At 38.1% G+C, this 26,861-nt stretch overlaps 1 protein-coding gene across 2 annotated transcripts in view; it reads left to right on the forward strand.

The window, feature by feature from the left end:
• KCNN2 (potassium calcium-activated channel subfamily N member 2) overlaps positions 1-26,861 on the forward strand; it is a 75,910-nt gene that overhangs the window by 11,382 nt on the left and 37,667 nt on the right. The window contains exons 1-2 of one of the 2 annotated variants that reach the window (XM_075411179.1): positions 8,229-8,311; positions 10,551-10,969. In XM_075411179.1, the coding sequence (XP_075267294.1) occupies positions 10,557-10,969 (413 nt within the window). In that variant the 5' untranslated portion in view covers positions 8,229-8,311; positions 10,551-10,556. Of the gene's footprint in view, positions 1-8,228; positions 8,312-10,550; positions 10,970-26,861 lie in introns of those variants that run through there. The other variant, XM_075411178.1, reaches the window with a different exon arrangement.

The raw sequence follows: 26,861 nt of genomic DNA on the forward strand, positions 1-26,861 counted from the left end.
ATCTGAATGGTGTCATGGGTCAAGCGGCTTCATGCTAAGCCCACCCCTTCCTTTTGTTCTCATTCAGTTTGGGCTTCATGGTAAAAGCCAATAACTTGCATTCTGTTGTGATTTCTGCAGTGTGATAGTTTAGAATAACTAAATCCGTATGTGGGCCAGTGCTGAGCCTGATGTATTCCCAGTTTAGCTTCCATAGGTTTAAGAGGGTTTAATGGCAAAATGTGTAAAAAAAAAAAAAAAAAAAAAGGCAACTACCCATGGCCAGTCTGTTTTCCAGATTTGGTTGTCAGATAGGAAAATATTTGGTTCTCCGTCTTTATGTGCAGCCATATATGAAGAGACATTTGTCTACCTCCCAGCAGTAGAACGAGATGCAGCAGAGCCAGATGAGAAGTTTAGCAGTGTGGCTGTAAGCTGGCAGATCATTCTTTTCCCCTGCCTTTTGGCACTTGGAAGGAAAATAAGAAAGATGAACAGATTTTTTATATCCAGCCTATGATCAGAGATGTCAGCTTGTCCAAAATTAGTAATGCTTGCCTCTCACCTGTGACTTTAGTATATATGTTGTGGCTGGTATCATCCGGTGTTAGCTGCTAGATGTCACTTTTTCCTGCCATGAACTATGCCATTGAACATAATAGTTGTGAAAATAAAGCTTTCTAAAACATTGTGAATAGTAGTTTTGTGCTTAAAGCCTGGAAGGTAAGGAGGTTGGCTGCACTCAGTTAGAACTCGTTTCATGTATTTGGTTTGCAGACTTTTAAAAAAACCTCAATAGATTTGAGGACAGAGCATCTTTTACCTGAGAGAGCTGCTGAAAACTAGACAGATTTTATGAAGCTATACCATTCAGATAATTAATGTGGCAGCAACAAGAACTGTGTATGCTAAGAGGTGTTTGGCAGAATATGCTGGGATTTGAGGTTTTGGGGAGTTGTTTGTTTGTTTGTTTGTTTTTCTGAGGAAGCAGCTGCGGTCATAATTGGTAACAATCAAATAAAACACTATTTTGCCTGTAAAGAAATATAGGTAAATACCTGTAAAGAAACTCATGTCTGTTTATTTAATCTGATGTTCAAAGTTGCCCTTAAAGATATTTTAACTGAATCCTTGAGGCAGTTTAAAGACTTTATCTGGCATATGGTTTAGCCAGAAGCCCACTTTAGGCCTTCAGGAGTAACAGGTAGTAACTAAACAGTGGCTCTATTCCTGCTCCCTCCCAGTTATACTTGCTGGGATAAATTACAGAGGCAGTTCTTGCAAGAATGCCTCCATTCACTTAGAATTAGTGCATGACTCTATTAGGATTTTTAAATACAGGAGTACATCTAACTCCACGCTGCTTCTCCTGCTGCCCAGTTCTTAGTTTCCCTTATTTAAGTGGTCATGCTTTAGGACAATGCTTAAATACTTCAATTTTGCATTTCTGTATTTTAAACATATCCTTAAATGAAGTTCCCACTTTCACTGTGTTTTGGAGACAGTAAAAACACTACAGAGACTTAATAATTCCTGTGGTGCTGATGGTTATTCACCCATTGTCAGTTAAATAAATATTTACCTGGTTTATAAACAAACATGCAAACTTTCCCAAATACCTTTAGTATTTATGTCATAAGTAAGCACTAAAGAAGGAACTGAGAAGACAGATTCTTGTGTATATGATGTGTTGGTACCAGGCATTCCTTAAAAACAAGTTCCTAAGTTTAGAGTCAATCTGTACTTCTTTGGCAGAATAGATGAGTTAACTCATTTTATCTAGCTTCAGATTCGGTGTTTCTTCCTTTAACTTCTGTTTCCCCTATTCACTTCCAAAAATATTGCCAATTTCTTCAGAAAATACATCCTTTTTTTTAATTGGTTGCAGTTTTCCTGTGAGTAATGAAGCTGATCATCCCTGAAGAGTGAGGCTTCTCTCGCATTGGGAACAGTGGCAGATGGCAGCCGTTTTGGGAGATGGCATTTCTTCATGCAGTGATCCGTGCAATAAATTAATTTTAGTATTGAATGAAGAAAAACAAATCCTAAGTGAAGAATTGTAAAATAATAATTTAAAATTAATAACATAAAAATATTGAAATGTAGATAGTTCTCTCCAGTGAGTTTTGCTTCTGCAAGAAGATTCTAGGATCAGGGTTACTTGATTTTTGAGGTATTTGAAATGGTAAAAATACAACACAAACCATTAGGTTTCCTAAAAAATGCATTCTAAAAGTTAATTTTGTGAAATAGCACAGTTATTGTGTGGGAACTTGTGCTGTGTTCTTCATATACGAAGTTTTGGAACTGCTGCTTCAGTGCAAAACTAAATTCACCCCTAACTTTGAAATTGGTGTTTCCGTCCCTGTACTGCCAAGATCAGTGTAGTAGTTGTAACACACCTAAAAGACCAGGAGTTTTTAAAGAGCTTTTTTTGTTGTTTTGGTATTACTTTATTACCGTGGTAATTGGTTCAGTGTAGTCATTTGTTGTGAAAGTGCAAGGGGAACCCAAGCAATTAGTTCAGTATTTCTTTGCAACTTTCACTTTCACAGGTAAAAATTCTGGCATAACTCATGTCCTGCTGCACTCTCTTGGCAGGGAGAGCAAGGCGGAGCAGGTCAGCAAAAGCAGGGGGTAGTGTGGAGAGGCAGCTGATGGAAGCTGAGTTCTGAACAAGTCATGGTGTGCTTTGAATGGTTAGGTTAGGTTAGGATAGGCTAGGTGCTAAAATGTCTCCTAAGGGCTGGCTACATCCAAATGACCTTGCTCAGTCCTTAGGTTCTTGGGGAAAAAAAAGCTGTGGTTGAGAACTATGTATGTTTTTCATTCCGTCTCTGCCAATTGTATGAAGCTGCTATTCTGGGTTGCCCGGAGTTGCTCAGTGTATTCTCTAGTAATTACATCTGTTAAGTAGTAACATACATACTCTTTTTACTTTCTTTGTCATTTCTTGCCTACTTTTTAAATAACAGAACAATAAATAATATAAAATGAGATTAATACTGGTTTAGTGAACTGGTGCCATTTTCCTGTTTTGCATGTTTAGATGGGAGACCTAGCTCAGCTGTTCCTTTTCTGTTATTCTTCTTAAGTGATATCCAGAGCTTTATTAAGTCATGCTCCTCCTTGTATCTGCTTGGAGAGCATTTTTGACTGTCAACTCCAGTCACAAGAGCTTTTGGGAACTGCTGGTGCTGGAAGTAAGCCTTCTACATGTGATAACTTAAGGCACTTATTCTCATCGTGTTTTAAGCAGCTGGACGGGGTGGGATCTGAAACTTAGGTATAACGAAATAGCTGTTAAATTAATGATATTGTTAAAATGAAGATATACCTGTCACAGACATTGACTTTGTAGAAACTCCTGATTCAGTCAGTTTAATTCAGTCACATACTGGTGTGACCGAGTATCTCAAATGAATATAGTAACCCTGAGTGGTGGACTTTTATTTCTGGACCTCTGATTGGGTTCAAAGGATCATAAAAATTCATATAACTAAATTTCTCCCTGTTGATTACAGATCTGAGGAAGCTCTTCTGTGATTGTTCCAGCAAGATTTCAAACTAAATTAAATTAAATTCTTCACTATGAGGGTGGTGAGGCACTGGCACAGGTTGCCCAGAGAAGCTGTGGCTGCCCCCTCCCTGGCAGTGTTCAAGGCCAGGCTGGATGAGGCTCTGAGCAACCTGGTCTAGTGGAAGGTGTCCCTGCCCACGGCAGGGGGGTTGGAACCAGATGAGCCTTAAGGTCCCTTCCAACCAAAACCACTGTATGGTTCTATGAGTCTATGAAATCAGGAGATTGTCTTGTGAAATATCTATTTAATAATGAAAGTGAAAAAGTCTTTTGTTTTGACTTAATCTTTTTTTTTTCCTAATTCATCACTTTCTATTAAGAAGTGCATTATCTAATTGTTTTGATTTTGTTATATATTTGTAAGGTTGTGATGATTTCTTAGTTTTGTGCATAATTATGCTTTTCTCAGGGGGTTCTTGTTCTCCATAGTATTGGGAAAGAAATCTTGGTATCTTGAGATGTCCTTTTTTTTCCTTCGTAGTCCTTGGATTACAATTCTTAACACTATTTCCTGCATACAAAGTTATTGGGTAGAAAGAATGGCATTTTCAGTGTCTCACCCTCTTTGGTGCACATACCTATATATGGGGAGACCTATAAGAAAAGAAATTACGTACATCCCAGCATTGCTGAGTGCTATAATGGTCTTTTGGCATTGTAGGCTGTTGGGGGGGTTAAGATGTTTCACATTTGGTTGAGATGAATGGTAGTGCTGAAAGTCTGGCCAGTAACATTTAAAAATATTGAGCAATGCCTCTAAATATCTTTGGAGAGAGAAAGCTAAAAAGAATACTGCCAGTATGTGATTTCAAACAGAAGCAAAATATGAATGGGCAGAATTTAACGTTGTGTGCTTAGGCAGAATTTAACCCTATGTGAGTTTATTTGATCATATATGTCCTTTCTTTTTAAAAAATCTCATAGAGTGTTTGGGGTAGATTTTTTTATCATGATCTCAGGGACAGAGGCTAAAAAAAGACATAGACAAACCTGAAAAGAGTGTTGTTTGACACATACCTGTTTTTTTAAATGGTTGTGGTTATGTGTGACCTGTCAGAGTAATTAAGATGTATTATTCAGATGTATTTTAATGTGAAGTTTTTGATTCTACACTTCTGAAAATATGGTTCATAACAACTAGGAATGGTCTAAGCCTCTCTTACACACCCCTTCCTGAGATGGTAAGGTTTAAATGCAGTCTTTGAGAGAAGTATTTTGAGCCTGCTTAGCCACTAGCACACATTAACAAGGAGTTTTCTTTACATGCGTGGACATACACAGTGTCTATAGCAAAATATCAATAAGTATCAAAAAAATAATTTTACAAAGAGATTCCAAATTTAAATAGGTATACTATGTAAATTTTGTGCTGAAGCTAAGTACCAGTCTTTCACAATGGTCTGCATAAATTGGCATTTTTATAACTGTGTGTGTGTGTGTGTGCATGTATATATGTGTAAGTGATAGAGCAGTCTAGCCTCCCCATTTGAATGCACTAAGCATGTTTTATTCGGTAGATAGTTACACCCACAAGACCTTGTGGATCAATTTCTAATGATATACTAGAAAGCTTGGTTTTAACTATGGATGCGGGAAACATTCTGGAAAATATCAGGTAGCCAAGTCCTCGTGTATTTTTGTGAAAAACGTATTCTTTACCTTTTGTGCTTTGCATGCAGAAGGTGTTTGTTGCCTCATATCTTTGTGTGTGACCTAAACCCACTAATATCTGCTTTTTGGCGTTGTATTTAGGATGAGGAGTACAGCAGCCCTCAGGAACTCCTGCAGGCTCTCCAAGGTCAAGGGCAGGCCTTTAGGTAACTTACAGACCACCTGATTATGTGCCTTCTGATGGTGGAAGAAGGTCTTTTTCATCCCCTAGTTAGGGGGAACTGTGTTAAAGGCTTGAGATGTCTATCTCCCACCACCATGTGGTTTTAAATAATTTGTACTTAATGGAGTTCTGTGGGACAAGAACTTGATTGTTTGGACTAGTGAGACAAAAGCAGTATCTTCTTCCTCTCTGAGTAGCATAATGGTCTTTTTGGTTGTATAAATGATATTTTGGGGACTACAAACTGTAGAAAAATGTCTGGTTGAAAATTTTGGTAAATCAGCAGCCCAAGGGCCTACAGTTTGCTACTCTGAATCGTAGTCACATCAGTTCTTTTATAAGGTTTAAGTGACTCCAGTATTTAGCCATTTTAAATTTGGATTTTTAAATCAGACAATTGAAACAATATGTTTGTGAGTAGTGTTGATTTCCCTCTGCAGCGAATGCTTCCAGGAGTGCAGCTGATGCTACTTTATCACTGTTTATGGGTTTCTTTTTCCTCCTTTGTTAATATATCCCCACACTATGACAGCAAGGTAGCTATGTGGTTTTCAGGTTTGTTCTTTCACCTGGACTGTAAAGGCATTTTTCGAAAATGGCTAGTTTCCTTGGTTTTTGCATTTATCAGCATCCTCTGATAGCCTGATATGAATCTGTTTTGATATACTAATGATTTACAAAATTAACTTCTCTTCTTTGGTTTTAAGTAGCTTCAGGGTGTCTCTGATGTAAGTTGTCATCTTGTGCAATCTGTCTACTTCGAATGTGTTTCTTTTTTTCTCATCTGGTGTTATATGAATTTAACAAAGTGCTATGTAAATATGCACATGCTTATACAAACATCTATGATACGATACTTAGTTTTGTGTTTTTACTGTGTGGCATTACAAATATCAAGTTTAGTTGAAGTTAAAGATTGATCTATGTCTAACATTTACATACAACATGCTGGAAATAAATTACATAATTTCAGTTGAAAATAACTTCAAAATTTTTCTTATAGAGTACAGGCATAGTGAAGGTATATGAGAGTTCTGTATTTGAAGAACTTTGCAGAACACTGATAAAGTACTTGCATTAGATTTCAGCACTGAATAATTATAAGAAATTTGAAAGCTATGAACAAGCATAACATCTTTGACCTTGACTGGAGTTTGGCCTTCTCTGTGGAGCGCAGAACTCAATTCTGTAGGAAGAGTTTGCTCCTCCTTGTCTTATGTTCTCATTTTATTTCTAGCTTCGTTCTCTGTTCAGATGGGGAGTCGTGTCTTGAAATTAATGCATGGTTATTATAACAAAATTGACTGAAAGCAGCTGAGAGGTTGTATGTGTACCCTTTAAATTGTGCTGTTCGGCTGTTCTTTGTCTTCTTTATTCATTCACCTTCCTTGTTTTCCAAGTAGGAAGTGTACCTAGCCAAACATACAGACACGCACAGATACCTCTGTATCTTCCAAACTAAACGTGAAACTTGCATTTAGTGGGTTGCATAATTGCAAGTACATAAAATGTACATGCAAGCCTGTACTAATTTCTGTGTCATTTCAGTGTGTCCCAATTTAATTATTATTCATAGCTTTAGAGGCCCATAATTGTTCCAGAGTGTTTGATATCCATCATAGTTTGAATTTAGAAACACAGAATTGTAAGGCAATCTTCCTCATAGATAGGATTTTGAGATATTAATAATTTTATGAATTAGAAGTGTTTGTACTGGATCTGTGGTCCTTTGTGGCTTCTGGTGTTTTCTACCTTCCATGTTTTCACCTCCTAAACCTTATTATATGACAGCTGAAGTATACTCTAAAGTATTATTTTTCATAGCAGAAACTGGCACAGCTGAGGTCAAGGGAAGTTGGTAGGTATCTTCTGTGTCAGCAAAAGTAACCTGTTCCTCTGAGCACTACTGAGAAACTTTTTTCTTTGTAGCATGCTAGAATTTCTTCTGCTAACAGGTGAATATCTTATCAAGTATGTATTCTATAATGACATCTTAAAGTGTTTTTTTTTTAAATGTGGTGATTAAATGACATTTTCTTCTATGAAAATTGTAAGATCAAATTTTAATGCCTGAGTTTAACTCAGCATTCTTCTGTTCTCATCTTTTAAATTGAAACAGTACTAAAGGTATAATTTTTCTTGAATTGCTTTTCCACATATAGCATTCTTTTTGAAATCTGAAGATGTGGGTAAAAAGGGAGGACAAAAGACCATTGCTTTTTTCCAGCAGATTTTGAAATTTTAGAAGAAATTTTAAAACACTACCAGGTTGACATGTATTTGATATGTATCTGAGAATTCAAATATTTAACTGTTGTTAATTTATTCTTTTCTACAGAAAGGCACACAGCATTTGAGAGATTTAATATTATCAATCTCTTTTTCAGTCAAGCTGGTTACTATTCATCTGTATTCTGGGTGTTCTGCATACCTGGACCTCTTCATAACTGATGTAGCACTTCTGTGATCTGACTAACAACATTTACAGGCTAATCACAAGAATCACATGCACTTGAACCTTACTGTACTTTGAAAGTTTGGCCCTTCGTACCAAATAGTACATTTGATATGTGCAAACTGGCACTCTTTTGGTAATACATACATAAATACATACATAAATTTGCCTTCCAGTATCAGTTTGCACATCTAGTATGTGAAGTTTGCAGAATGACCACAGGTTAAAAGAAAGTGCATGTGCTCATGTTGCATACACTGAATTCACTGAGTGTTTCTTTAGCTTAATTCAACACTCTGTTTCTTTGTCTTTAATAGTATTGCAGTGGAGGTAAGAACTATACATCAGTGTGGTGGCTTGACCTTGGCCGGCTGCTAGACCCCAACCCAGCCGCTCTCTCACTCTCCCTCCTCAACAGGACAAAGAGAAAATAAGATGAAAAAGTTCATGAGTTGAGATAAAGGTGAGGAGATCCCTCACCAATTACTGTTACTGGCAAAACAGGCTCAACTTGGGGAAAATTAATTTGATTTATTGTCAGTTAAAAGTAGAGTAGGATGGTGAGAAACAAAGACAAAAACTAAAACACCTTGCCCTGCCACCCTCTTTCCAGGCTCAACATCTCTCCTTCACTCCCAGCCCCTCTGTATTCTCCCCCATGAGTGGTGCAGGGGATATGGGAGTGGGAGTCTGTCCACAACAGTTCCTCTCCAGAGCTCCTTCTTCCTCACGCTTTTCACCTGCTCCAGTGTGGGTCTGCTCTACGTTCTGCAGCCCTTCAGTTTAACCTGCTCGAGCATGGATCCTCCGTGGGCGATAGTTCACATAAGGAGAATCTGCTCCAGTGTGGGCTCTCCGCAGGTGGCAGTTCCTTCAGGAAGTACGTACCTTGTTCTGGCGTGGGCTCCTCCATGGACTGTGCTGTAGGTATCTGCTCCAGTGTGGTTCTCTCTGTAGGCTTCAGGGAGACACCTCCTTCACCATGGCCTTCTCTGTGAGCTGCAGGGAAATCTCTGTTCCAGTGCCTGGAGCATCTCCTCCCCCCTTCTTCTTCTCTGACCTTAATATTTCCAGGGTTGTTCCTCACACTTTTTCCCCCTCACTCCTTACTGCCTGGGCAGTGTTTTGCCCTTTCTTAAACATGCTTTGACAGAAGCCCAGCAGCTTCACTGATGAGCTCAGCTATGTCCTGAAGTGGGTTGACTGGAGAGCGGCCCCAGACCTCTTTTCGCAGACACCACCCTTGCAGCTCCTCCAGTACCAAACCTTGTCACTGACACCCAGTACAGTAAGATGGAGGGAGGGAACGTAAAGGGGTGAAAAACAGGTCCACAAATACAGAATTTTTTGTTTTGTTTCTTACTTTAGTTAACTTCTTTATTTCTTTTAGTATCAGTTCAACTACAATAAAGTTAATTTGTGGTTATCACTCTTCTAAACAAATGACTGGAGCAATTTTCTGAAAGACAAACTGAGTGTATTGGGAGGAGGATGTAGACTGTTTTCTCAATCTCTGAAAAACATACAGAGAGATCAGGTTTATGTTTTTAAACTCTTGAAAGATGGAAAAGGGCAAAGAGCAGTGGAGAAGAGTAATTGTTTTTTTGTCTGTGTGTATGGTGTGTAGCATGCTGAAAATACTTTTCTTACATTAAGGAGCGTATTCTTTGTGTACTTTTCCTTCTCACCCATTATTTTTTAATAATCTAATTTTAAGCATACTGCAAAAGTATTTTTATTTCCTCTTACCTATTTACTGAACAGCCTTGTTTAGATTCGGACTACAGCTGAAGTGACAAGAAGGTCTCCTGCAACTGAGATTGTGTTTTCTTTCTCATTATGGGTTATGTTCATGTCTGAAAAGTTGTCTATTTGCAACTTCTTCTCTCTACTGGTGACAAATACTGTTTGATCAAGTATTTATTTTGTAAAACATCAGGAACAACATTTACTAAATAGTGTGAAATGTTTCAGTACCTTTGTTCCCGGGTGGCAAACTGAAGGCCTTGACTGCGTGAGAACCAACCTGTGTATTTAATTTTCAGCTACTAGCAGACATTATTTGGCTGCCTGTGCTACTCTGATATTTGCCAGCCTTTGCTTTTCAGATTTTCACTATGAGATATATTTTGAGTCTTTGTGCAGTTTCTCATGTAGTTTTGCATCCTGCATTGATCTGTATTGGTGCCTGAAGCTTGAAGAAAGCTTGGATAGTTCTACAGAAGCTGTAATATTGCACTGGCTGAAGCATGGATATGCTGTAGGGCAGGCTTAACATTGCATCTTAGAAAGCATTTTTGATTTGTAATTTAGATACACATTCTGAAAACACTGTCTTAAATTTTTCTCAGTTTTATGAACTTAGAGTAAGCAGTTGATTTGGAAGGGACAAGGCTTAATTGGTCCAGAGTTTTGTTTTATCAGAAAATACAATCCAAGAAAATATGAGGCATTCTTAGTAAATAACGTGAAAATTCAGTTTCATGTACCATTTTAAAAATAGTGCATGAAAAAATTCTTTTTGTCTTGACCAGAGTTACGTTTCACTTCATAGTGTTGTAACAATGTCATTTTCTGAATGTCATATTTATTTTCTTTTTAGAGGTCATTGGCAGTTCTGAAAATTATGGTAGTTTAAAATGGAATTATAACGAGGTTTGTTAATGATGTACTAAAGCTAACCTTATATTTTATTATTTCAGTTGTTCATGGTGGACAATGGAGCAGATGACTGGAGAATAGCCATGACTTATGAGCGTATTTTCTTTATCTGCTTGGAAATACTGGTGTGTGCTATACATCCCATACCTGGGAACTATACGTTCACATGGACAGCCCGGCTCGCCTTTTCTTACACTCCATCCACAACAACAGCTGATGTGGATATTATTTTGTCTATACCAATGTTCTTAAGACTTTATCTTATTGCCAGAGTTATGCTTTTGCATAGCAAACTTTTCACTGATGCCTCATCTAGAAGCATTGGAGCATTAAATAAGATAAACTTCAATACCCGTTTTGTTATGAAGACTCTAATGACAATATGTCCAGGAACTGTACTGTTGGTTTTTAGTATCTCATTATGGATAATTGCTGCATGGACTGTCCGAGCTTGTGAAAGGTAAGGTTGTTCTGTTTGTTTAGTTCTTTCTGTCTGTCTTTCTATTTTTCTCTCTTGTTTTGCCTCTTCAGCTTTGGGACTTTCATATTTAATGGCATGGAGCTTCCATGTCCTTCATATTCTGAGTGTTTGTTGGGTTGTATACTGTGTCACAAATCGTCAGGAATGCTTTGCCTTTTAATCTGATGAACTTCTGCAGAGAGGTTAATGCCACACTGTTTACTGTAGCATAGAAATTTGATTTCAGTCTTTTGATGAAACTTAAGGTATGTTTGCTAAAACATAGTGGGCAGATACCATAAAATGTCTGTAAGAGTAGTTGTTGATATCCTACATTGATATCAGCTTTTTAAATTTTGTTTGTAAGTTAAATTTATGGAGGATAAGGTAGATGAACTAGCTATGTCAGGTTCCAATGGAAAATGCTTGGGGTTTTTTAATTTGAATTTTATTGTGCTGTAAAAAAAAATAAGGAAGTGCAAAATATTGTTGGGGATTTGTCAAGATCAAAAAAAGGGAACAGGCAGAACAATTATGATAATATAACTTTTTTCTTCCCCTAAAAATCAGAAAAAGTGCATTTGAGGGGCAGACTTTCATTCATTTCAGCTAGTTTTCCAACCTCCTCCTCCTCCCGCAGACATCAATGTGGGTGCAGAATAAACGGCTATCAGTGCTGACAGCTTGAAATTGAATTTCTCAAACAGAGCTTTAACAAAAAGAAATGAGTTGCTGATTGGGTAGGATTGCTTAGGAATATAAGATAGGTTAACTCAAAGGAGACAATTAGGATGATTCTCTACAAAAGATTTAATGCCTGGGACAGCTCTGAGATCCTGGAATGAATTTCTCCTTCCTTAAGCTGGAAGATCTTCAACATATTTAAAACAGGTTGTTGACCATTTTAATTTTCCTCTTCCTTTCCATGTCTGCCCATTTTAGAAGCAGTTTAGGGGAGTTATTTGTGACAGCTAGCTGATTTAAATCAGCCGTTAAATTTCACACCAACTGTTATGGTTATGTTACTTTTAGAAGTTACTCCTTGAATTACTTCTCAATTTGTTACGAAGAGAAATAGCTGCTCTTATAAACTGAGTGTAGAGATCATGTTGACGTTGTAGTTTTTATTGTTAAAATTGCCAGAATTATGGAATGTAGTTTGTTAAAGTAAATGCTTTGTGTCAGTGTTGTTTGCTCATGTTATGGCAAGACTAATCATTTAAGAATGTTCTGAAAATGCCGTGTTAACAGTGACATCTAGTTTCAAAATATTCCCCATAATGGGAGCAGATGGAGCACCCTAGACACCTACTCAGTCTGTAATAGTTGTATTTTAATAAGCATGTTGTTGTTTCAGTGGTAACTAAATTCTACAAAGCCTCTCCTCTTTGTCTCACATTCTTCACCTCTGTTCCCACCAGTTTTTTTTCAACAGAATTACTGCTTAGGAATTCCTGACTGTCTACTCAAGCATTTCGCAGATTGTCACTTGTGAAGTGGCTCTGAATAACTTCAGCATCCATGCTGGTCCCTGTTTTACATATCACTCGTTAATCATCATTGTTATTATTATTATTGTTATTATTATTATTGTTATTATTATTATTAAGTAGCATTAAATAGTCATTGTGTTACTAACTTTTTAATTGATGCATGTTCGAAGCTTATAAAATTTGTACCTCTCAGTGAAAATTACTGAAAAATATTAACTACAGTCTGATACACGTTTGTAAAACATTTATTTGTTGTCTCCGAAATGGCAGGACAAGAATGTATAGTGTAAAAGTAATACTGAAAGTAAAAGCAACAAAGACTACCTCAGCTGTTTTCTAGTCAGGGAGAGTGAAGACAACCCTATCACAAAGTTTTGATTTTGTGAGTTTATTTCTATTTAGAAACTGAGGCAGTTCTGCATCACCTTGATCCTGGGAAGAAGCGTATTTGTTTGGTCAGGTACATTGAACTCAGGGTTGCAAACAAGGCTGAATTTTCTTCAAATCTCTACTAAACTAGTAATGGCTTTTCCATATGTTAATTTGCAGTTACTGTCCCTGAAATGACTGCAATGGTTTGGACAGTAAGCTGGCTAGCCACTGACTCCTCTAAAACTGAAACAAAACACAGCTAAAAGCAAGTTAGATATAGAAGTGCGTATTAGATTAATATGTCTCTAGCATAATTACCCTCTGTCAGAGGAGTTGAGCCCACGATGATGTTTCTTCACATTTAACAGAATTGTTAAATTCATGTTTCAAAAACACTAAAGGGTTATGTTTTGGCTTTGGGAATTAAATACTTATGTCATTCATGCTAGCTGCACAGCCAGTTTTGTGTGTTTTGCCTCAGATTTTCCCTTGAGGGAATATGTAAGTATTTTGCCAAATGAATGATACTGGCTCTGGATAGCAGTTACTAATTAGTCCACCAAAAACATGTAGATCCATAGTCCATAGAGAAGCACATTTCTAAAAAAAGCTCTCAGAAGAAAACCCCAAAACCCCACAGATCAGAATGTTCTTAACACTGTGCCATCTGAAGCGAAACATCCCTTTTTGTGTAGCTGGAGACAGAGACAATAGCCGTTTGTCTTGGGAAAGGACAAATATGGCCACTGAATCCATTCTGTGCTGTGTAGAAGTCATAGTCCTCAGAAGATGTCTCCCGAGATCTTAATGGCTTTGATTTGCTCAGTAGTTAAAAGTTTAGTTTACACAAATAAAACACATTTCTTTCACCTGCTCTTCAGTGGATTTTTTTTTTTTTTTTTTCAGTTTTAACTAGAGGGCATCTTTATTTGTTGGAATAGACTATTTTATGTACACAAAATGATCCTGAAAATAAATGTTATCATTAGAAGGAGTATTTGCTGTTCTGCTTGACACTATACATGAAACCGTAGTGAATTTTGATGCTTTTAGCAGAAATTAGGAATTAGACAGCAGTCTGGTGTCTTTGTTTTGGTGAGGGGGGATTTACATGAATGAAATTTGATGATGTTAAATGGTTTGCAGCATCACTCTAGCACCAAGCTCTTTAATTTATTTTGTATAGTAGCTTTACATAAATCTTTGCAGTAGTGGTTTTAGTATTTCTTCAGTGTATTAAATCATCTAGCTAGCCATCCAAATTGGAACAAGATGATGGTGGTAAGATTAAAATATTAAAATATTAAAATTTTGAAATGAAGATGAAACATTCTCATGCTGTTCCATGCCCTTGGCGAGGGGGGATGTTGCAGTAGGCAGTGTCCGTACGGTGAAGTTGTGTGTGCTCAGCAAAAGCTGTTTCTGCTGAATGACAGCCTGATTTTGAGACTGTTGTTTTACTAGAAGTCAGATTTTTCTCATTGCAGTCTTTCCTGGGAATATGAAGGGAGATTTGGAAGCACTGCATTTCATAGCGAGGAGGGTAACGTGAAAGAGCATCGTTGTTCATCTCTGTGAGGGAAACCCTATACAGACAGGCTATGGGTTGAGGCAGGGGAGCTGATCATCAGAATAAAGACTTTGCTGCTTTAATGGTCATCTGGCCATCTGATCACTTGATATACACTGAACTAAGGCAGGACATGTGTCTTTCTCAGTGCCTTAATGGCTGTATTGTTAGCTCCCAGAATGCTAATTATAGCAAGTGACGCTTTGGGTTGGTGAGCAAGGTATTTTCCAGGATTGCAGTTTAAGGTCATCCATGAGGGCAGAATGTGGTATGGATAATGATGGTGGATAGCTAGCTAAGCATAAACGGGTTGCTAGGGCTGCAGAGTGATCTGGCTGAGGGAGTCTGGGAGGAAAACGTGGGGAAAACACAGAAGTGTTGCTGTATACACAATGCCAGAAACTCTTGCTTTTTTAGTGCTCGGGTCTTTATGTCTGTATTGAGGGGAACATTACATTACATAAGTTTTAATATCTGCCTTTTCAGTGTCAGCATCCATATATTGCTGTCTGTCATAAGTGGGCTTCACAATGAATATCTAAATTTTTTATTAGGTCTAATTCAATAGATGTTTGTGTTTGTAACATCTCTGAGGAACACAATCTAGAACACTTATTAATATGTTACTTTCATATGTGAATTATGAGCTCTGTAAGCAGATTACTTTTTGCAGTCTCCAATACTGATCTTGTTACTGAAATAGCTCTGTCCATGGCCATCAGTTGTTTATAGCAGTTAAAGTACAAATATTTGGTTTCTCAAAAAAAAGAAGTTAATATGCTTAGTATTATGTCATTGAAAAGTCTGACAAATTTGCTCTACTTTTCAGTAGAAGACCTGTCTCTGCTGTGAGAAGTGTGCTGCTTTTCTAGGTTATGTAGAAGGTAGTCACTCTTGTTGATCTTTCATTTTTTCTGTGCAAAGGAAGAAGAATTTTTTCTTCTGGATGCATACATGGCTATAACACCCTCATGTATCAGGGCAACATGAGCCACATGGGCCCAGGTTACACTGTTGTAGGTCCAGAACAGCTCATGTCACATGCCCGGAGTTACTGTGGATTTACAGCAGCAGAGCTGAGAACAGAGTGGATTTTCTGCTTCCCCAGAGAGCACGTTTTTGGCATCATTTTTGGTTCTGTTTGTACCTCTCTCTAACTTCTGGCAGTGAAGTCAGTGCAGATTGAGTGGTTTGTTTCGTCAGCACTTCTTCCTCCCATCAGCTTCTGCTCTGTATTCTTTCCTTGATTTAGCAAAAACAAAACGAAAGAAACAAAAACACTGAAAAACATCTGTTTGTGTGTGAAGGTGAAATCATTTTCTGCTCTCTGCTCATTCTTGTTTTGTAGAGATAAATATTTGTCTTAATTCTTTGTCTTATTATGCCATCACAAAGCTTCCAGTAAGCAGCTCACACGTGACGACTGTTAGGCAAATGTTAAGGATTCATTTGATACAATCAGGTGGATGCACCAAGACTTTCCATTGTATTTGGTGCAGGAAGATTTTTTCTTAGGTATCTAATTGCCTTGCAGCCTATGTTTGACTTCTTTGGTTGGCTTGAGGACCTTATCTGAGGTTGTACACTGCATGTGTAATCCCAAGGCCACACTCCGCTGGAAATTGCCTTTAGCAGTCTCCGCAGTGCCAGTGTGAAGATTCTTGCTAGCACTTTAAAAAACAAAAAATGCAAACCAAGCGTGGGTATTTAGTTTTAAACCTATTTTTAGCCCCCAAAAGTTTAGAAGCAATGATATATCCTTTTTTTTTTTTTTTAGCTAAGATGTCTAATTACTGTCAACAGATCAAATTACGTTTATGTATTGACAGTGCTGGCTGTTTACCTTCTCTTGGCTCACTGAAACTAAAATGTGCTACTTGCAGTCAGGTTTCTCCAGTGGTGGCCATGGCTAACTATTCAATATTCAACACAATAGGAAGCAAAGATGGGCCATCATCACTTGACTTGAATCTTTTCTATGAATGAATGCTTCTATGCCTTCTACTCTTAATTCCTGGTTTTGGGGACTGAGTGTAGATTAACTGTAAATGTTAGGTTCCTTTTTTATAATATTTACATCTCAAAGCAATTCATAACTAAAACCAGATGTAACTGGTTGCATTTGTAGCATATGTTACCAAACGATATCAGATGTATTGTTTTGTCAATACATCTGACATCTTTCTACCTGATACCTGTCTACCTGACAAGGCAACAAGGGAGTCTATCACAGAAGTACATCGGTGAATGTCTGTTATACATAACCCAGATGAATGATTGATTCAAATAAAAACTTAGTTTGCTAGGTGTATCCAGAAGGGTTGGTAGCTAAATGATGTCTTCTTCAACTGCTTGAAGATGAAATAGTCCATGTACATGTAACGAAGGAAGCAGAGGCACCTTTTCTAATGCATGTAGAGTTTGATTGCTATTATTTTGAATTCATTATTTTCCTTCCCTTTGAAACAATGCTGTTTGTGTATTCTCAGCAAAAGAATTTTGGGAATACAAGAAAATATTATTGAGTTTGTTCGGTTTTGTAGAATTAGCTTTATAGCTACAGACAGTAACAATAACTGATGCAGTAACTCAGTGGGTATAGTCATCCCTAAACAAAAGTTTCTCAAGCCAAGACAGATCAGTGTTTCTCTAGTCCAAAAATAGCAGACACAACTCGGGGGAAAGGAGTGCAAAAGACAAAAAGTTAAAAAATAAGCACAAAAAAATCTTATTGCTTACTTAAAAAAAGATCTTATGTCTGTTTTTCGGGGTCGTCTATCTAGAGCAGGAAAACTTTTTGGGGGTTAAATTCCCTTGTATTTACTGAGGATTTATATGTGCAACAGTTGTGTGGGAACAAAATGAAGTGGAAAAGCTCATGTATACAAGTACCAAAGTCTTGTAAGAGTGGTGAGCAAAGTGAAGACTATTTCTCTGAATGCAAAAGTATGAAGAGAATGGGAATACTTGCAACAGAGTACTTACCTGCTTTCAAGGACAAAATGCTTTTTTTGTTTTTTAGTTAAGCTTGAATCTGTAAAACATACTTCAGGGTACAAACTTTCTTCTGTTCGGCACGAATGGTTGTACCTGCTCCAAATTCTTTTAGATAAGAGAGAAATTTATGGAATTTTTAAAATCATTATTTCATTACTAGATCGAAAGATACATCCTCTGGTCCTTGCATTTTTAAATGCGGTAGTTCATTGTTTTCCTCTCCATTTTAACCAACACCTTAAACTGTTCAGAATATTTTGCTTCAAAAGCAGTCATAACTATTTGCCATAATACTTTAAAAGCAGTCCTTAGAGAATATAATCATACTGAAGCAGAAATCAATTACTTATCACTTAAAAATATAATTTGTTGCTCCAATAGCTTGAAGTATTTGGAAAATGCACCCTGAAATGGGGATTTAGGTTCCACTACTGTTTTTCTTCTGCTTTTTGATCTGGATATCACGCCACAGTGAGGAGTTTGTATCATGGTTGTCACTTCAGTGCTAATAAATGGGTGATCTGCTGACTGAACTCTGACCGTAGACATTAAAGAATTCCTTTTATTGGGAATTTACAATTCCATCCTAAAAATTCAAGTCTGTAAGGTCAGTTACAGGAGATAGTCAGCATGGGGGGAATTGCACAGTTTAAATAAATTAGTGGTTATATGGAGGGAGGCATCAGAAGGTGCTTCTAATATATTTTAGATGTTCTTTATTTTCCTTTTCTGTGCTCCTCCCCCTTGTAATTTGTGGTCTTAATACGTTCAGATCTTTTTTGTTTGGGGAGGTTTCTGCCTTGCAAATTTCAAAATCAGCTATAGTTCTTGCTACAGCTGTTCTTGAGATGGCGAGTGATTTGCAGCAAATTGGTAGAAAGTGTTGCAGAGACATCACACTAGCAGCCAGCTGATGCTTAGAACTTCTGCTCAGGGATGTAGCTGTGCTGTATCCCTGTGTAGTTAACGTATATATGGGGAGTACAACTCAGCAGATAAGTCATTACTACCAGTAGGTCCCATAGCTTTACATATTTACAGGCTACTTTAGTTTTTACCGGGTAACTGGTACTGCTTCACTTATGCAGAGCTGAAAAAGCATATTAAAACTGCTTATTCAAAGGGTCCCCAACAGTGTTTCCTTCAGTACAGCTCAGTTATGTGCACAAGCCTGTAATCCATGTGGAAACATTTGATACTTAAACCTGCAACAAAGTCTAACAGCAATTACAGAAAGTCTGAATTTCATGTCATGCTGTAGACCAGTGCCCTGTAAGTGGAAAGGTCCCGTCACCAGCCCTACCGGCATGCTGCTGAGATACTATGTCAGTGTCAAGTTTAAAAATGGCAGCTTCCTTCTCCTAGTGGGAGTGGAGAAGGGCACAGCTCTGCCTGCATGACCTAGTCTGTATTGCCAACGGTAAGAAATTAATGCTCCAGGGAATAGGCACTACAGAACTGGGGTGATGCATGCGGCAGGGACGAGGAAGAAGTGTCTGTAAGTCCTTGGCGTGACACCGCGGTCGGTCTGTGGGATGGGCGCGCTTGTCGCATGCAGCTCTCCCTCAAGGGCCAGACCAGAGGTTGGGTCTGTTCACTTGCCTTCTGCTCCAAAGAACTCAGGCTTAGTGTTTCTTTTTTAAATGGGTATATATCTATCTATATATATATGTATAAAAGATTGTTAGTGAAAGGAAAAGTGACGAAGTAGTAGAGGGAAGGACATTTTGCCTTCTCTATTCATTGCAAGTGACAAGGCTCTGCCCCATTTTGGCCCAAAATGCAGGAATTCTCATATCCTGATACTAGTAAAACTTCAATGGTACTTCTGGACTGAAATCCAGACACCTTTTTCACATTTACTTATACTGATTTATTTTAAATATTTTTATAAAAATACTCTACATTCTAACATTTGTAGTATGTTTTAGACGGTTGTATTTGGGTAACTGAATCAGAAGGAATGAATTAAGATTTATTTTTTTTAAAAGAGGCGTGTTCTCCTGTTTGCTCCATCATTATCAGTGGAGTGTGTATGTGTTTCTGGGATCTCAGTGTTCTCTGATGAGCAGTGCTCACTAACAATGAGTTTGTAGTTAGGGCCATGATACGGGACTTTCTTTCTTAATCTGTTAACTGTGCAAGTGTTGGTGTGTGTTACCACCTACACTCATGCTGCCAAGAACAGTGCTGTCTTACTAGTTCAGAGCTTGTAGGCTGATCAATCAAGAACATTCCTGAATTAGAAAATAGAACATGAATCTACTTGCAGTTATTTTTCTCTAAAACACAGTCAAATCCACTATTTTTTTGAAGCCTTGTTCTGTGTAAAATGAAATGCATTGGCAAAATTCCTGTGGGTTTCCACAAGAGTGGTTCACTGAGTTGAAGTGTATTAATGGAAAAGTGAAGCTATCAGTGCAATGTGAATTGGACAAGTGTCTTGGATTATTTAAGTTGCAAGCTTCTGGGTCAGGGGCTGTCTGTGTTCTGTGTTTGAGTGGTGCTTAGCACAGTGGTATCCAGGAATAAGAGTTATATATGTATGATCTTGTGGTATGAATAAATGTGATAATTTATAGTGAAGAAAAAAGGGAGCTAAACACGTGTGAAAACTGGTGAAGATGTTCGGATTGCTTTCATGTGTTGATACAGCAGTTTAAGATGAACTGTTCAATTTTTGTCGATGCTGACCGTGCTGACAGCTTGCTCTGAGAACCCTGTCCCAGGCAGAAGTACCACCCTGCTCACAGGCTTGTTTTCACTGCTGCTCAAGGTGGAGAAGGCTGAGGTGAGAGGCTCTGTAGTCTCACTTGCAGAGGGGAAGATATGTCTATGTCAGTCTGGTGGTGGGACCTTAAAATCCAGTGTCTAGTAGGGTCGGTCAGCCGTACCCCAACTAGGTGTGCGCAAGCACTGCGCACAGCACTGTGCTGCAAACACACATCAGGTTGAGTTGGACTGGCCTGGCACTAAACCGGGGTCTCTGCGCTGCACTTTAAATTATGCTGTCTGTGGCTTAGTGCTTAAGTGTATTTTCTGATGCCAGGCTTGATAGCAAAAGAGACCAGTCACTGATCACTGGGAAGGTGCAGTGAAGGTAAAAATATTCCAGATATCCCACAGTAGCAGCTATCTGAACAGGAAAAGAGCAGAAACAGTAATATATGGTGTCACTGCCATGGGGCTACAGCCTGGTTTAGAAACTGGTGCAAAATCTGTGGAAGCCAGTGGACTTGCATTGACGTCAAGGCCTTTGATGATGAAGCTGTAATGGTTGCATCCTGACTATGCAAATCATGCCAAGTTGTTGAGATAAGCCTTGGGTACAAACTTAAGTATCAGTTGTAAGGAATTGCATACAAGTCTGAAAATAGGTTTTGCGATGCTAAGAAATAGGGATGCACGGCAGAAAAAAATCTGAAAGCGCTGTTACTGGCATCACTGTGCATGAAGAGCAAGGTTACCATCACCTCAGAATATCTATCTCAGTGCACATTTGTGTGAGGGAGAAACAGGAAGGGAGAAGGACGTCTGGCAATAACTACTAATAAAATAGCTGTTTTGGAGAGGGAGGTGTTGTTTTTAAAAGATTTATTTATTCCATTAATTCACTAAATATTTACAAATAACTGACTTGAAAAAGACTACTTACAAGGTGAAAATAGCAGTAAAAAAGTGTGTGCTGTCTTTGAAACAATAAAATGTATTGTAATTCATAAACAAGAAATGACAGAATGATTAAAGATATAACTCTTGGACAGAAGATTTTTATTAATGTTAATGTTATTGTAGTCTTCTGTGATAATCATTATTACCTAGAAGTGTAAACACATGATTCACTTAATGTAAACTGAATGGGATTCATATTGTGGGTATGCCAGTACTGCAAGATTGTGTCCCAGTCTTGGGAGTGCAGTGATGTGTTGTTCACCGGTGCTTATTTTGTTATGATGACATAATATAGCGGAGCCTGGTTATGTTAAAGAGTATTCTTAGTAATTGTAAACTTGAGTAGATGCAAATGTAGTTACATAGCATTTGTTTTCTGTCATGCACAGGCTGCTGCATTAAAAGTATTTTGAGTTGTAGGCAGCTTTGGAGTACAAAGCAGAAATGTTTTAAAGAACTAGGAATTCAGTGTTGTGTGGACTGAACAAATGAACAGATTCTTCCAAAGATCAGGATTTTGCATAAGAAGATCAGGATACTAAAAACTAGCTTTTCCACAGCCATCTCTGCAATCCAGGGGTTTTCAGTTACTACAGCTATGCTTTAACTTCCTTGCCTGTAATGCTGTGACCTCTCTTCGGGGGCAGATTATTTGGGCACCCTCACCGGGTCCAAGCAGGGTGCGCACAGCTTGAAAGTGCAAAAGCAGTTATTACTTACTAATGCACTCGGAAGCTAGCTGGAATTTATTAAACTACTAGACTAAATGTTAGGACACTCATCACCCCAGTAAGACACCAGAAGAGCCTTTGCTGGCCAGGCAGGGGCGAGCTGGTCAGTGAAGCTCTGGCCTCCACAGCTTCCTGGGACAGTCCCCTGTGCTGCTGCATTGCCACATCCTGCCATGCTGCTGGCATTGATGGATGGATGATCCTCCCTGGTCCCAGCCGGACCAACCAGCCTGACTGGCCTTCAGGTTTTTTTCCATTCAGATTTTATACCTTTCCCCACTGGGGTTTTACCTCTTGAATTCTAGAGCTACTGATGGTCCCTCTCAAGAAGAGGATGTGTAGTTCCTTCTAGTTAGAGTAAAATGGAGTGATTATGTCCCAAGGCACTGCTAGCTTATGCATAGCCATTTTGGAACACATTGTTCATTTCTAGAAAATTAAACATTTGCATCTTGCTGCTTGAGTAGAGTAGCTGAACTTCCATTTTATTTCATCCTTGTATCTTTGGTTGGGTGTTTCTTTCTTAGGGTAAATAGCAGACCAACAAAGATACAAAGGACACAGTTTCAAAATAATATGCTTCTGGTCATTGTACACTGGAGGAAACAGTTAAGCAGAGATGTGACTGAAGATCTTTAAAAGTTTGCGGCTCAGCTGTCAAAACTTATGCAGGTTCAGGCTGTGACGTAGTGATCTCATGCTCTCATAAGCTGGGTCATCTAGAGCCATGAAAATCTATGTTCAGGAATGGACACTGGTTGAATAACTGGTGCTAAATTAGGTAGGAGTTGTGTGATATGGAAGTGTGATTTTTTTATAAAACTTATACCAGTGCCTAATTATTATCTTTAAAGTCTATGATCTTTTTCATAAACACAAGAGATAATAATATAAAAAAAACCTGGCAGAAGTACCTTGTCTTTGCTTGCAAAAAGGACTATGAGCCAGTAGTGCTTTTCTGCCCTTAGTTTGCTGCATATTAGCTATCTCATGCTGTCTGGATGTTTTTTAAACGAAACAAAACAAGAAGGATTCAAAAGACATTGTTGGCCTAGCTGACTGTGTAAGTGTTAAACAGATGTATCTGATGTAAAAGGCAGAAAAAGTATTTTAGTCTCATTGCAGCTTGGTGGTGTTTGAGGGGAGAGGAGGATTTTGGCTGAGTGCATTTTGCTCTTTTGGCTTGTTTGCTACTGCCGCCACCTCTCTAGTAGGTACAGGATGGATATAGCACGAGATATAAAGGGGAGAAGCTGCTTCCTCAGTCTGACTCTGAGGAAGAGTATGGAAGAACATGGAAGGTATTTTGGTTAATAATCAGTCATGTCAGAAGGGTCAATGGCTTTGTTTTGAATTCGGTATTTGGCTATGGTACATCTGAGGGGGAAACTCAAACGCGGGTTTATAAAACATTGCACATGAACAGCTGGGTTTGAAGTGAGGTGATGGTAGGAGAATGTGGAGTTTACTCTGGTGCAGGTGCTGTTTGGCAAGCGCACCATCAATTCGCTGCTTCATCCCACCTCCTTTGGACACTGCATTCTTTGTTTTTGCTGAATAACCTAAATTTGTCAGTTGCGTAGACACTCAGTTTAATTGGCTTGACCTGAGAATTGTCCACAATGTTTTCCTTTGTGACCTTAGTGTCAGTCCAGGGGCTGGACTGCATATTTCTGCACATGAAATAGTGTTTCTGTGCATGAAATAGTGTATGTGAGAAATGACCTTGCAAATGATTTATGTTAACTAATAGTCTGCTAGTAAAAACGATTTGTCTCTTCACTGGGTTTCAGAAAGAAGACACTCAATGTTCTAACTCCTTGACTTATGGCTGATCTCTTGTGTTATTTTATACTTTAAAGAATATGGTAGATGTAACCTGCAAAACTTCCCACAATCTGAAGTCATAGAGATGCAACATTGCCTGAAACTGAACAGTGAGATTTCAGATAAAGTATTCAGGCCCAAGTGTCTTTTCCTTTTAACTTTGTTTTTCATCATTCATCTTTTAAGAAAATCATCATACACCTTCAGACTAATGAGCTTCTAAAATTGTAATCTCGACTGTTTAAACTTTGGTGTTAAATTGCAGTCTTTCACAGTAGATTCTTTCCAAGGTATTCAGAAGCAAATTATATGTTACATTTAGTTAATTTAACACCAAAGATGCTTGTCAGCTCTCAGTAGTACTTGCAGCATTAATTTTCTCCTTTTCCAAGCCTACCAGCATTTAACAAAAGTAGTGCATGATAATTCTTAATAATACTGCTTTTAGAGTTGCATTTGCTCAAACAGTTGAGTCTCCTCGCAAGCAGATCACACCAGTTGCCCTCCTTGTTCTTTGTGTGCTGGGAGGCAGAAGACCTGCTGACGCAATCAATGTACTGCAGCAGGACACTGTCATCCTTCAGTGACTGCATTTCTGATGGCAAGGAGTAGGATTGCTGCTGGTTTTTGGAAAATTAGATCTAGCACAAGTAATCGGCCAAGAAGCAGATGCTATGGCCTGATGTTCTAGTGTCTGCTGGAGACGCAACAATTTGCACCAGGAGCTACACATTCTGTCAGTTAATTTTCACTTTCTTTCAAAGGAAAATAAAAATGTAGACAAAATAGTGTTAGGATGATTTTGATAGTATCAACCCTAGTGCTTTGCCGTTATTGAGGTAACAGCCAGTAGTGTTGTTGATAGTATAGAACATTGAAGTGAAGGGTTTAGTATGGCAACAAAAGCACAGTGAATGTATACAAATGATTTATAAATTCACAACAGTATTAAAAAGTGGGAAATTCTAGTGGCAAATGATTTATAAATTCACAACAGTATTAAAAAGTGGAAAATTTTAGTGGAAAATATCATTATTTGATGATATAGAAGATGTTCTGTTTGTTAAACATGAAATAGAGAATCCATCACACAGTTCTGTTGTGACCTTGAACAAAGTCACTTCAGCTCTTTGTGTCTACTCCATGCAGAGAATTACATTTACTGTTATTGTTTGGTGTGGTGTCCTTATACTGAATAACCAAATGGTTTGAACTTACCCAGCAGAAAGTCGTATTAAAGTGTGATTGCAGTGCTAATGCTTTTATATTGTTTAAAATTATTGTACAGGCAGAGATGCAATCTAGATATACCCATTCTGAGGAGCACGGGGAGGGGTGTGAAAATGCAGGAAATGCTACTAATTCTGTATGCTTACATTTTGCTTTCTCACGCTCTGAGGAAAGGTTCAGAAAACATAGACTATACCCTGCAGAAGGCTGTGTAGCTGTACTGCAGCTCTGCACCCACTGCTCTTCAGTCACAACTCCTGAATGTAAAGGAGAAATTGACTGAAGCTGGGTGGCGTGGAAAAGTATAACTGTAGATCTCATGTATCTTCCAGGGATTTTTAATCCATATAGTTGGAAGTCTTTGTCCTTTTCCCCTTTGGGAAACTCGTGACTAAATTTTTTGAACTCAAAAGACACAACCTAGAGAAACCCAAGATTTTTTCCTTTTAGAAATGAAAGATCATTTTACTTTTAGTCATATCTTTTCTGGAGTTCTATAAAAGATAACACTCAAATGTAGTTGAACTCATGTGGGAAAATTTTGCAGTTTATGTTAAATATACCTTGTTTATAAATTTTTACAGTGAATATTTTGTTACTGCAGAAATACACTTAGGTATAAAGTGGTTCCAACTCTGCTAGATCAGACATACATCTTCAGTTCAGTGTCTAGTCCTCTTCTTCCTCTCCCAAATCAAACATCTTCTGTTGAGTGTCTCTGACTTGTTTATTCTTTAATGTCATGGACTTTTTCTAATAAAATAAGATGTCTTTGACCTGTTAACTGGCAGTTATTTAAAATGATGGGCAAAAAACAAAACAAGAAAAGTCTCATACTTCTTATGAAGCAGAACAGCCAAAGCACTTAAGATGCCAGAGAAGTCGTAGCTCTGCAGCCACTTTTGGAGCTCTACAAATGCCTGTGATTTTTAAATTTTTTTCACTTGGACTCAGTTTCTATTGTATCTGTAAAGTCTTGCAGAAGGCCAGTTCTGCCAAGCAAGCAAAAGGAGGAGGATTAATAGCTCCCTAAGTGCAGCATTCTTCTTGCTAGAGCTAGACCTGCTCGTGCACACACACTTCTAATCTATTCTATTAGAATAGAATCTAATTGTATTCTATTTTGTCCCATCAGTGAACTCGACTCATTTCTAGGGCCAAGAGAGCACTGTAAATTAGATTTAAAGTTTGTTTAACATTTCATCTTCTTGCTCGTGCTCTTTGTTGCTGTTTAGTACTAATTATGTTGACAGCCTTTATCAACCGTTGCACAGTATGAAAAAGGAATAATTAGTAACAGCTGAAATTAAATCTAGTTTTCACATAAAGCCAAAATAGTTCCAGACAACGTGCCCAAACCGTGGTTATGTGCTTGCCTGCCTGAATGGTGACTGAAGAGTTAAGCATGAAAGTCACATAGATACCTCACACATCTACGGTATGATTTGCATAGAAATTACCAGTAGAGCAATCAGTAGGGATTAGATTATTTCTGTTTTGTGAAAGGATTTTTCCAACATGTAGTCTGCAAGGCACACGTAGGAAGTGTAGAACTAACTGAAGGTAAGTTCACTCGCCGCTCCCTCCAGACCTCTCCCCTCCAGTACAACACAGAGTGTCAATATGTAACTGCTCTTTCTTGCTGAAAATGTCAGCTGCCTGAGTTCCTTCAGAGCACAGGGTTACAGAGTTTTATTCCTTTCTTCAGTGCTCCACTGAAATCAATAGAAATGAAAAGTCAGAAAGTCTTGATTGAAGTCCAAGATATCATGCAACAAAATGGTCTTGGTAAAAAGAATTTGGCAGTAGAAACAACTCCCTTATGTACATGATCTTTAGAGAAAATACTGCAAAATATTCTTCTTTTTTCTTGTTTTCTGTTTTGGTAAATGTTTTTCATCAAAATGACGATGTTCCCTGCAGGGTAAGTGAACTTGTAAGTTTTTCTGTCCTGAATGCAAACAGTAAACAAACTTGAAAATACAAAATTAGCAAAACCA

The sequence above is a fragment of the Opisthocomus hoazin genome, chromosome Z, assembly GCF_030867145.1.
Source record: "Opisthocomus hoazin isolate bOpiHoa1 chromosome Z, bOpiHoa1.hap1, whole genome shotgun sequence".
NCBI lineage: Eukaryota > Metazoa > Chordata > Aves > Opisthocomiformes > Opisthocomidae > Opisthocomus > Opisthocomus hoazin.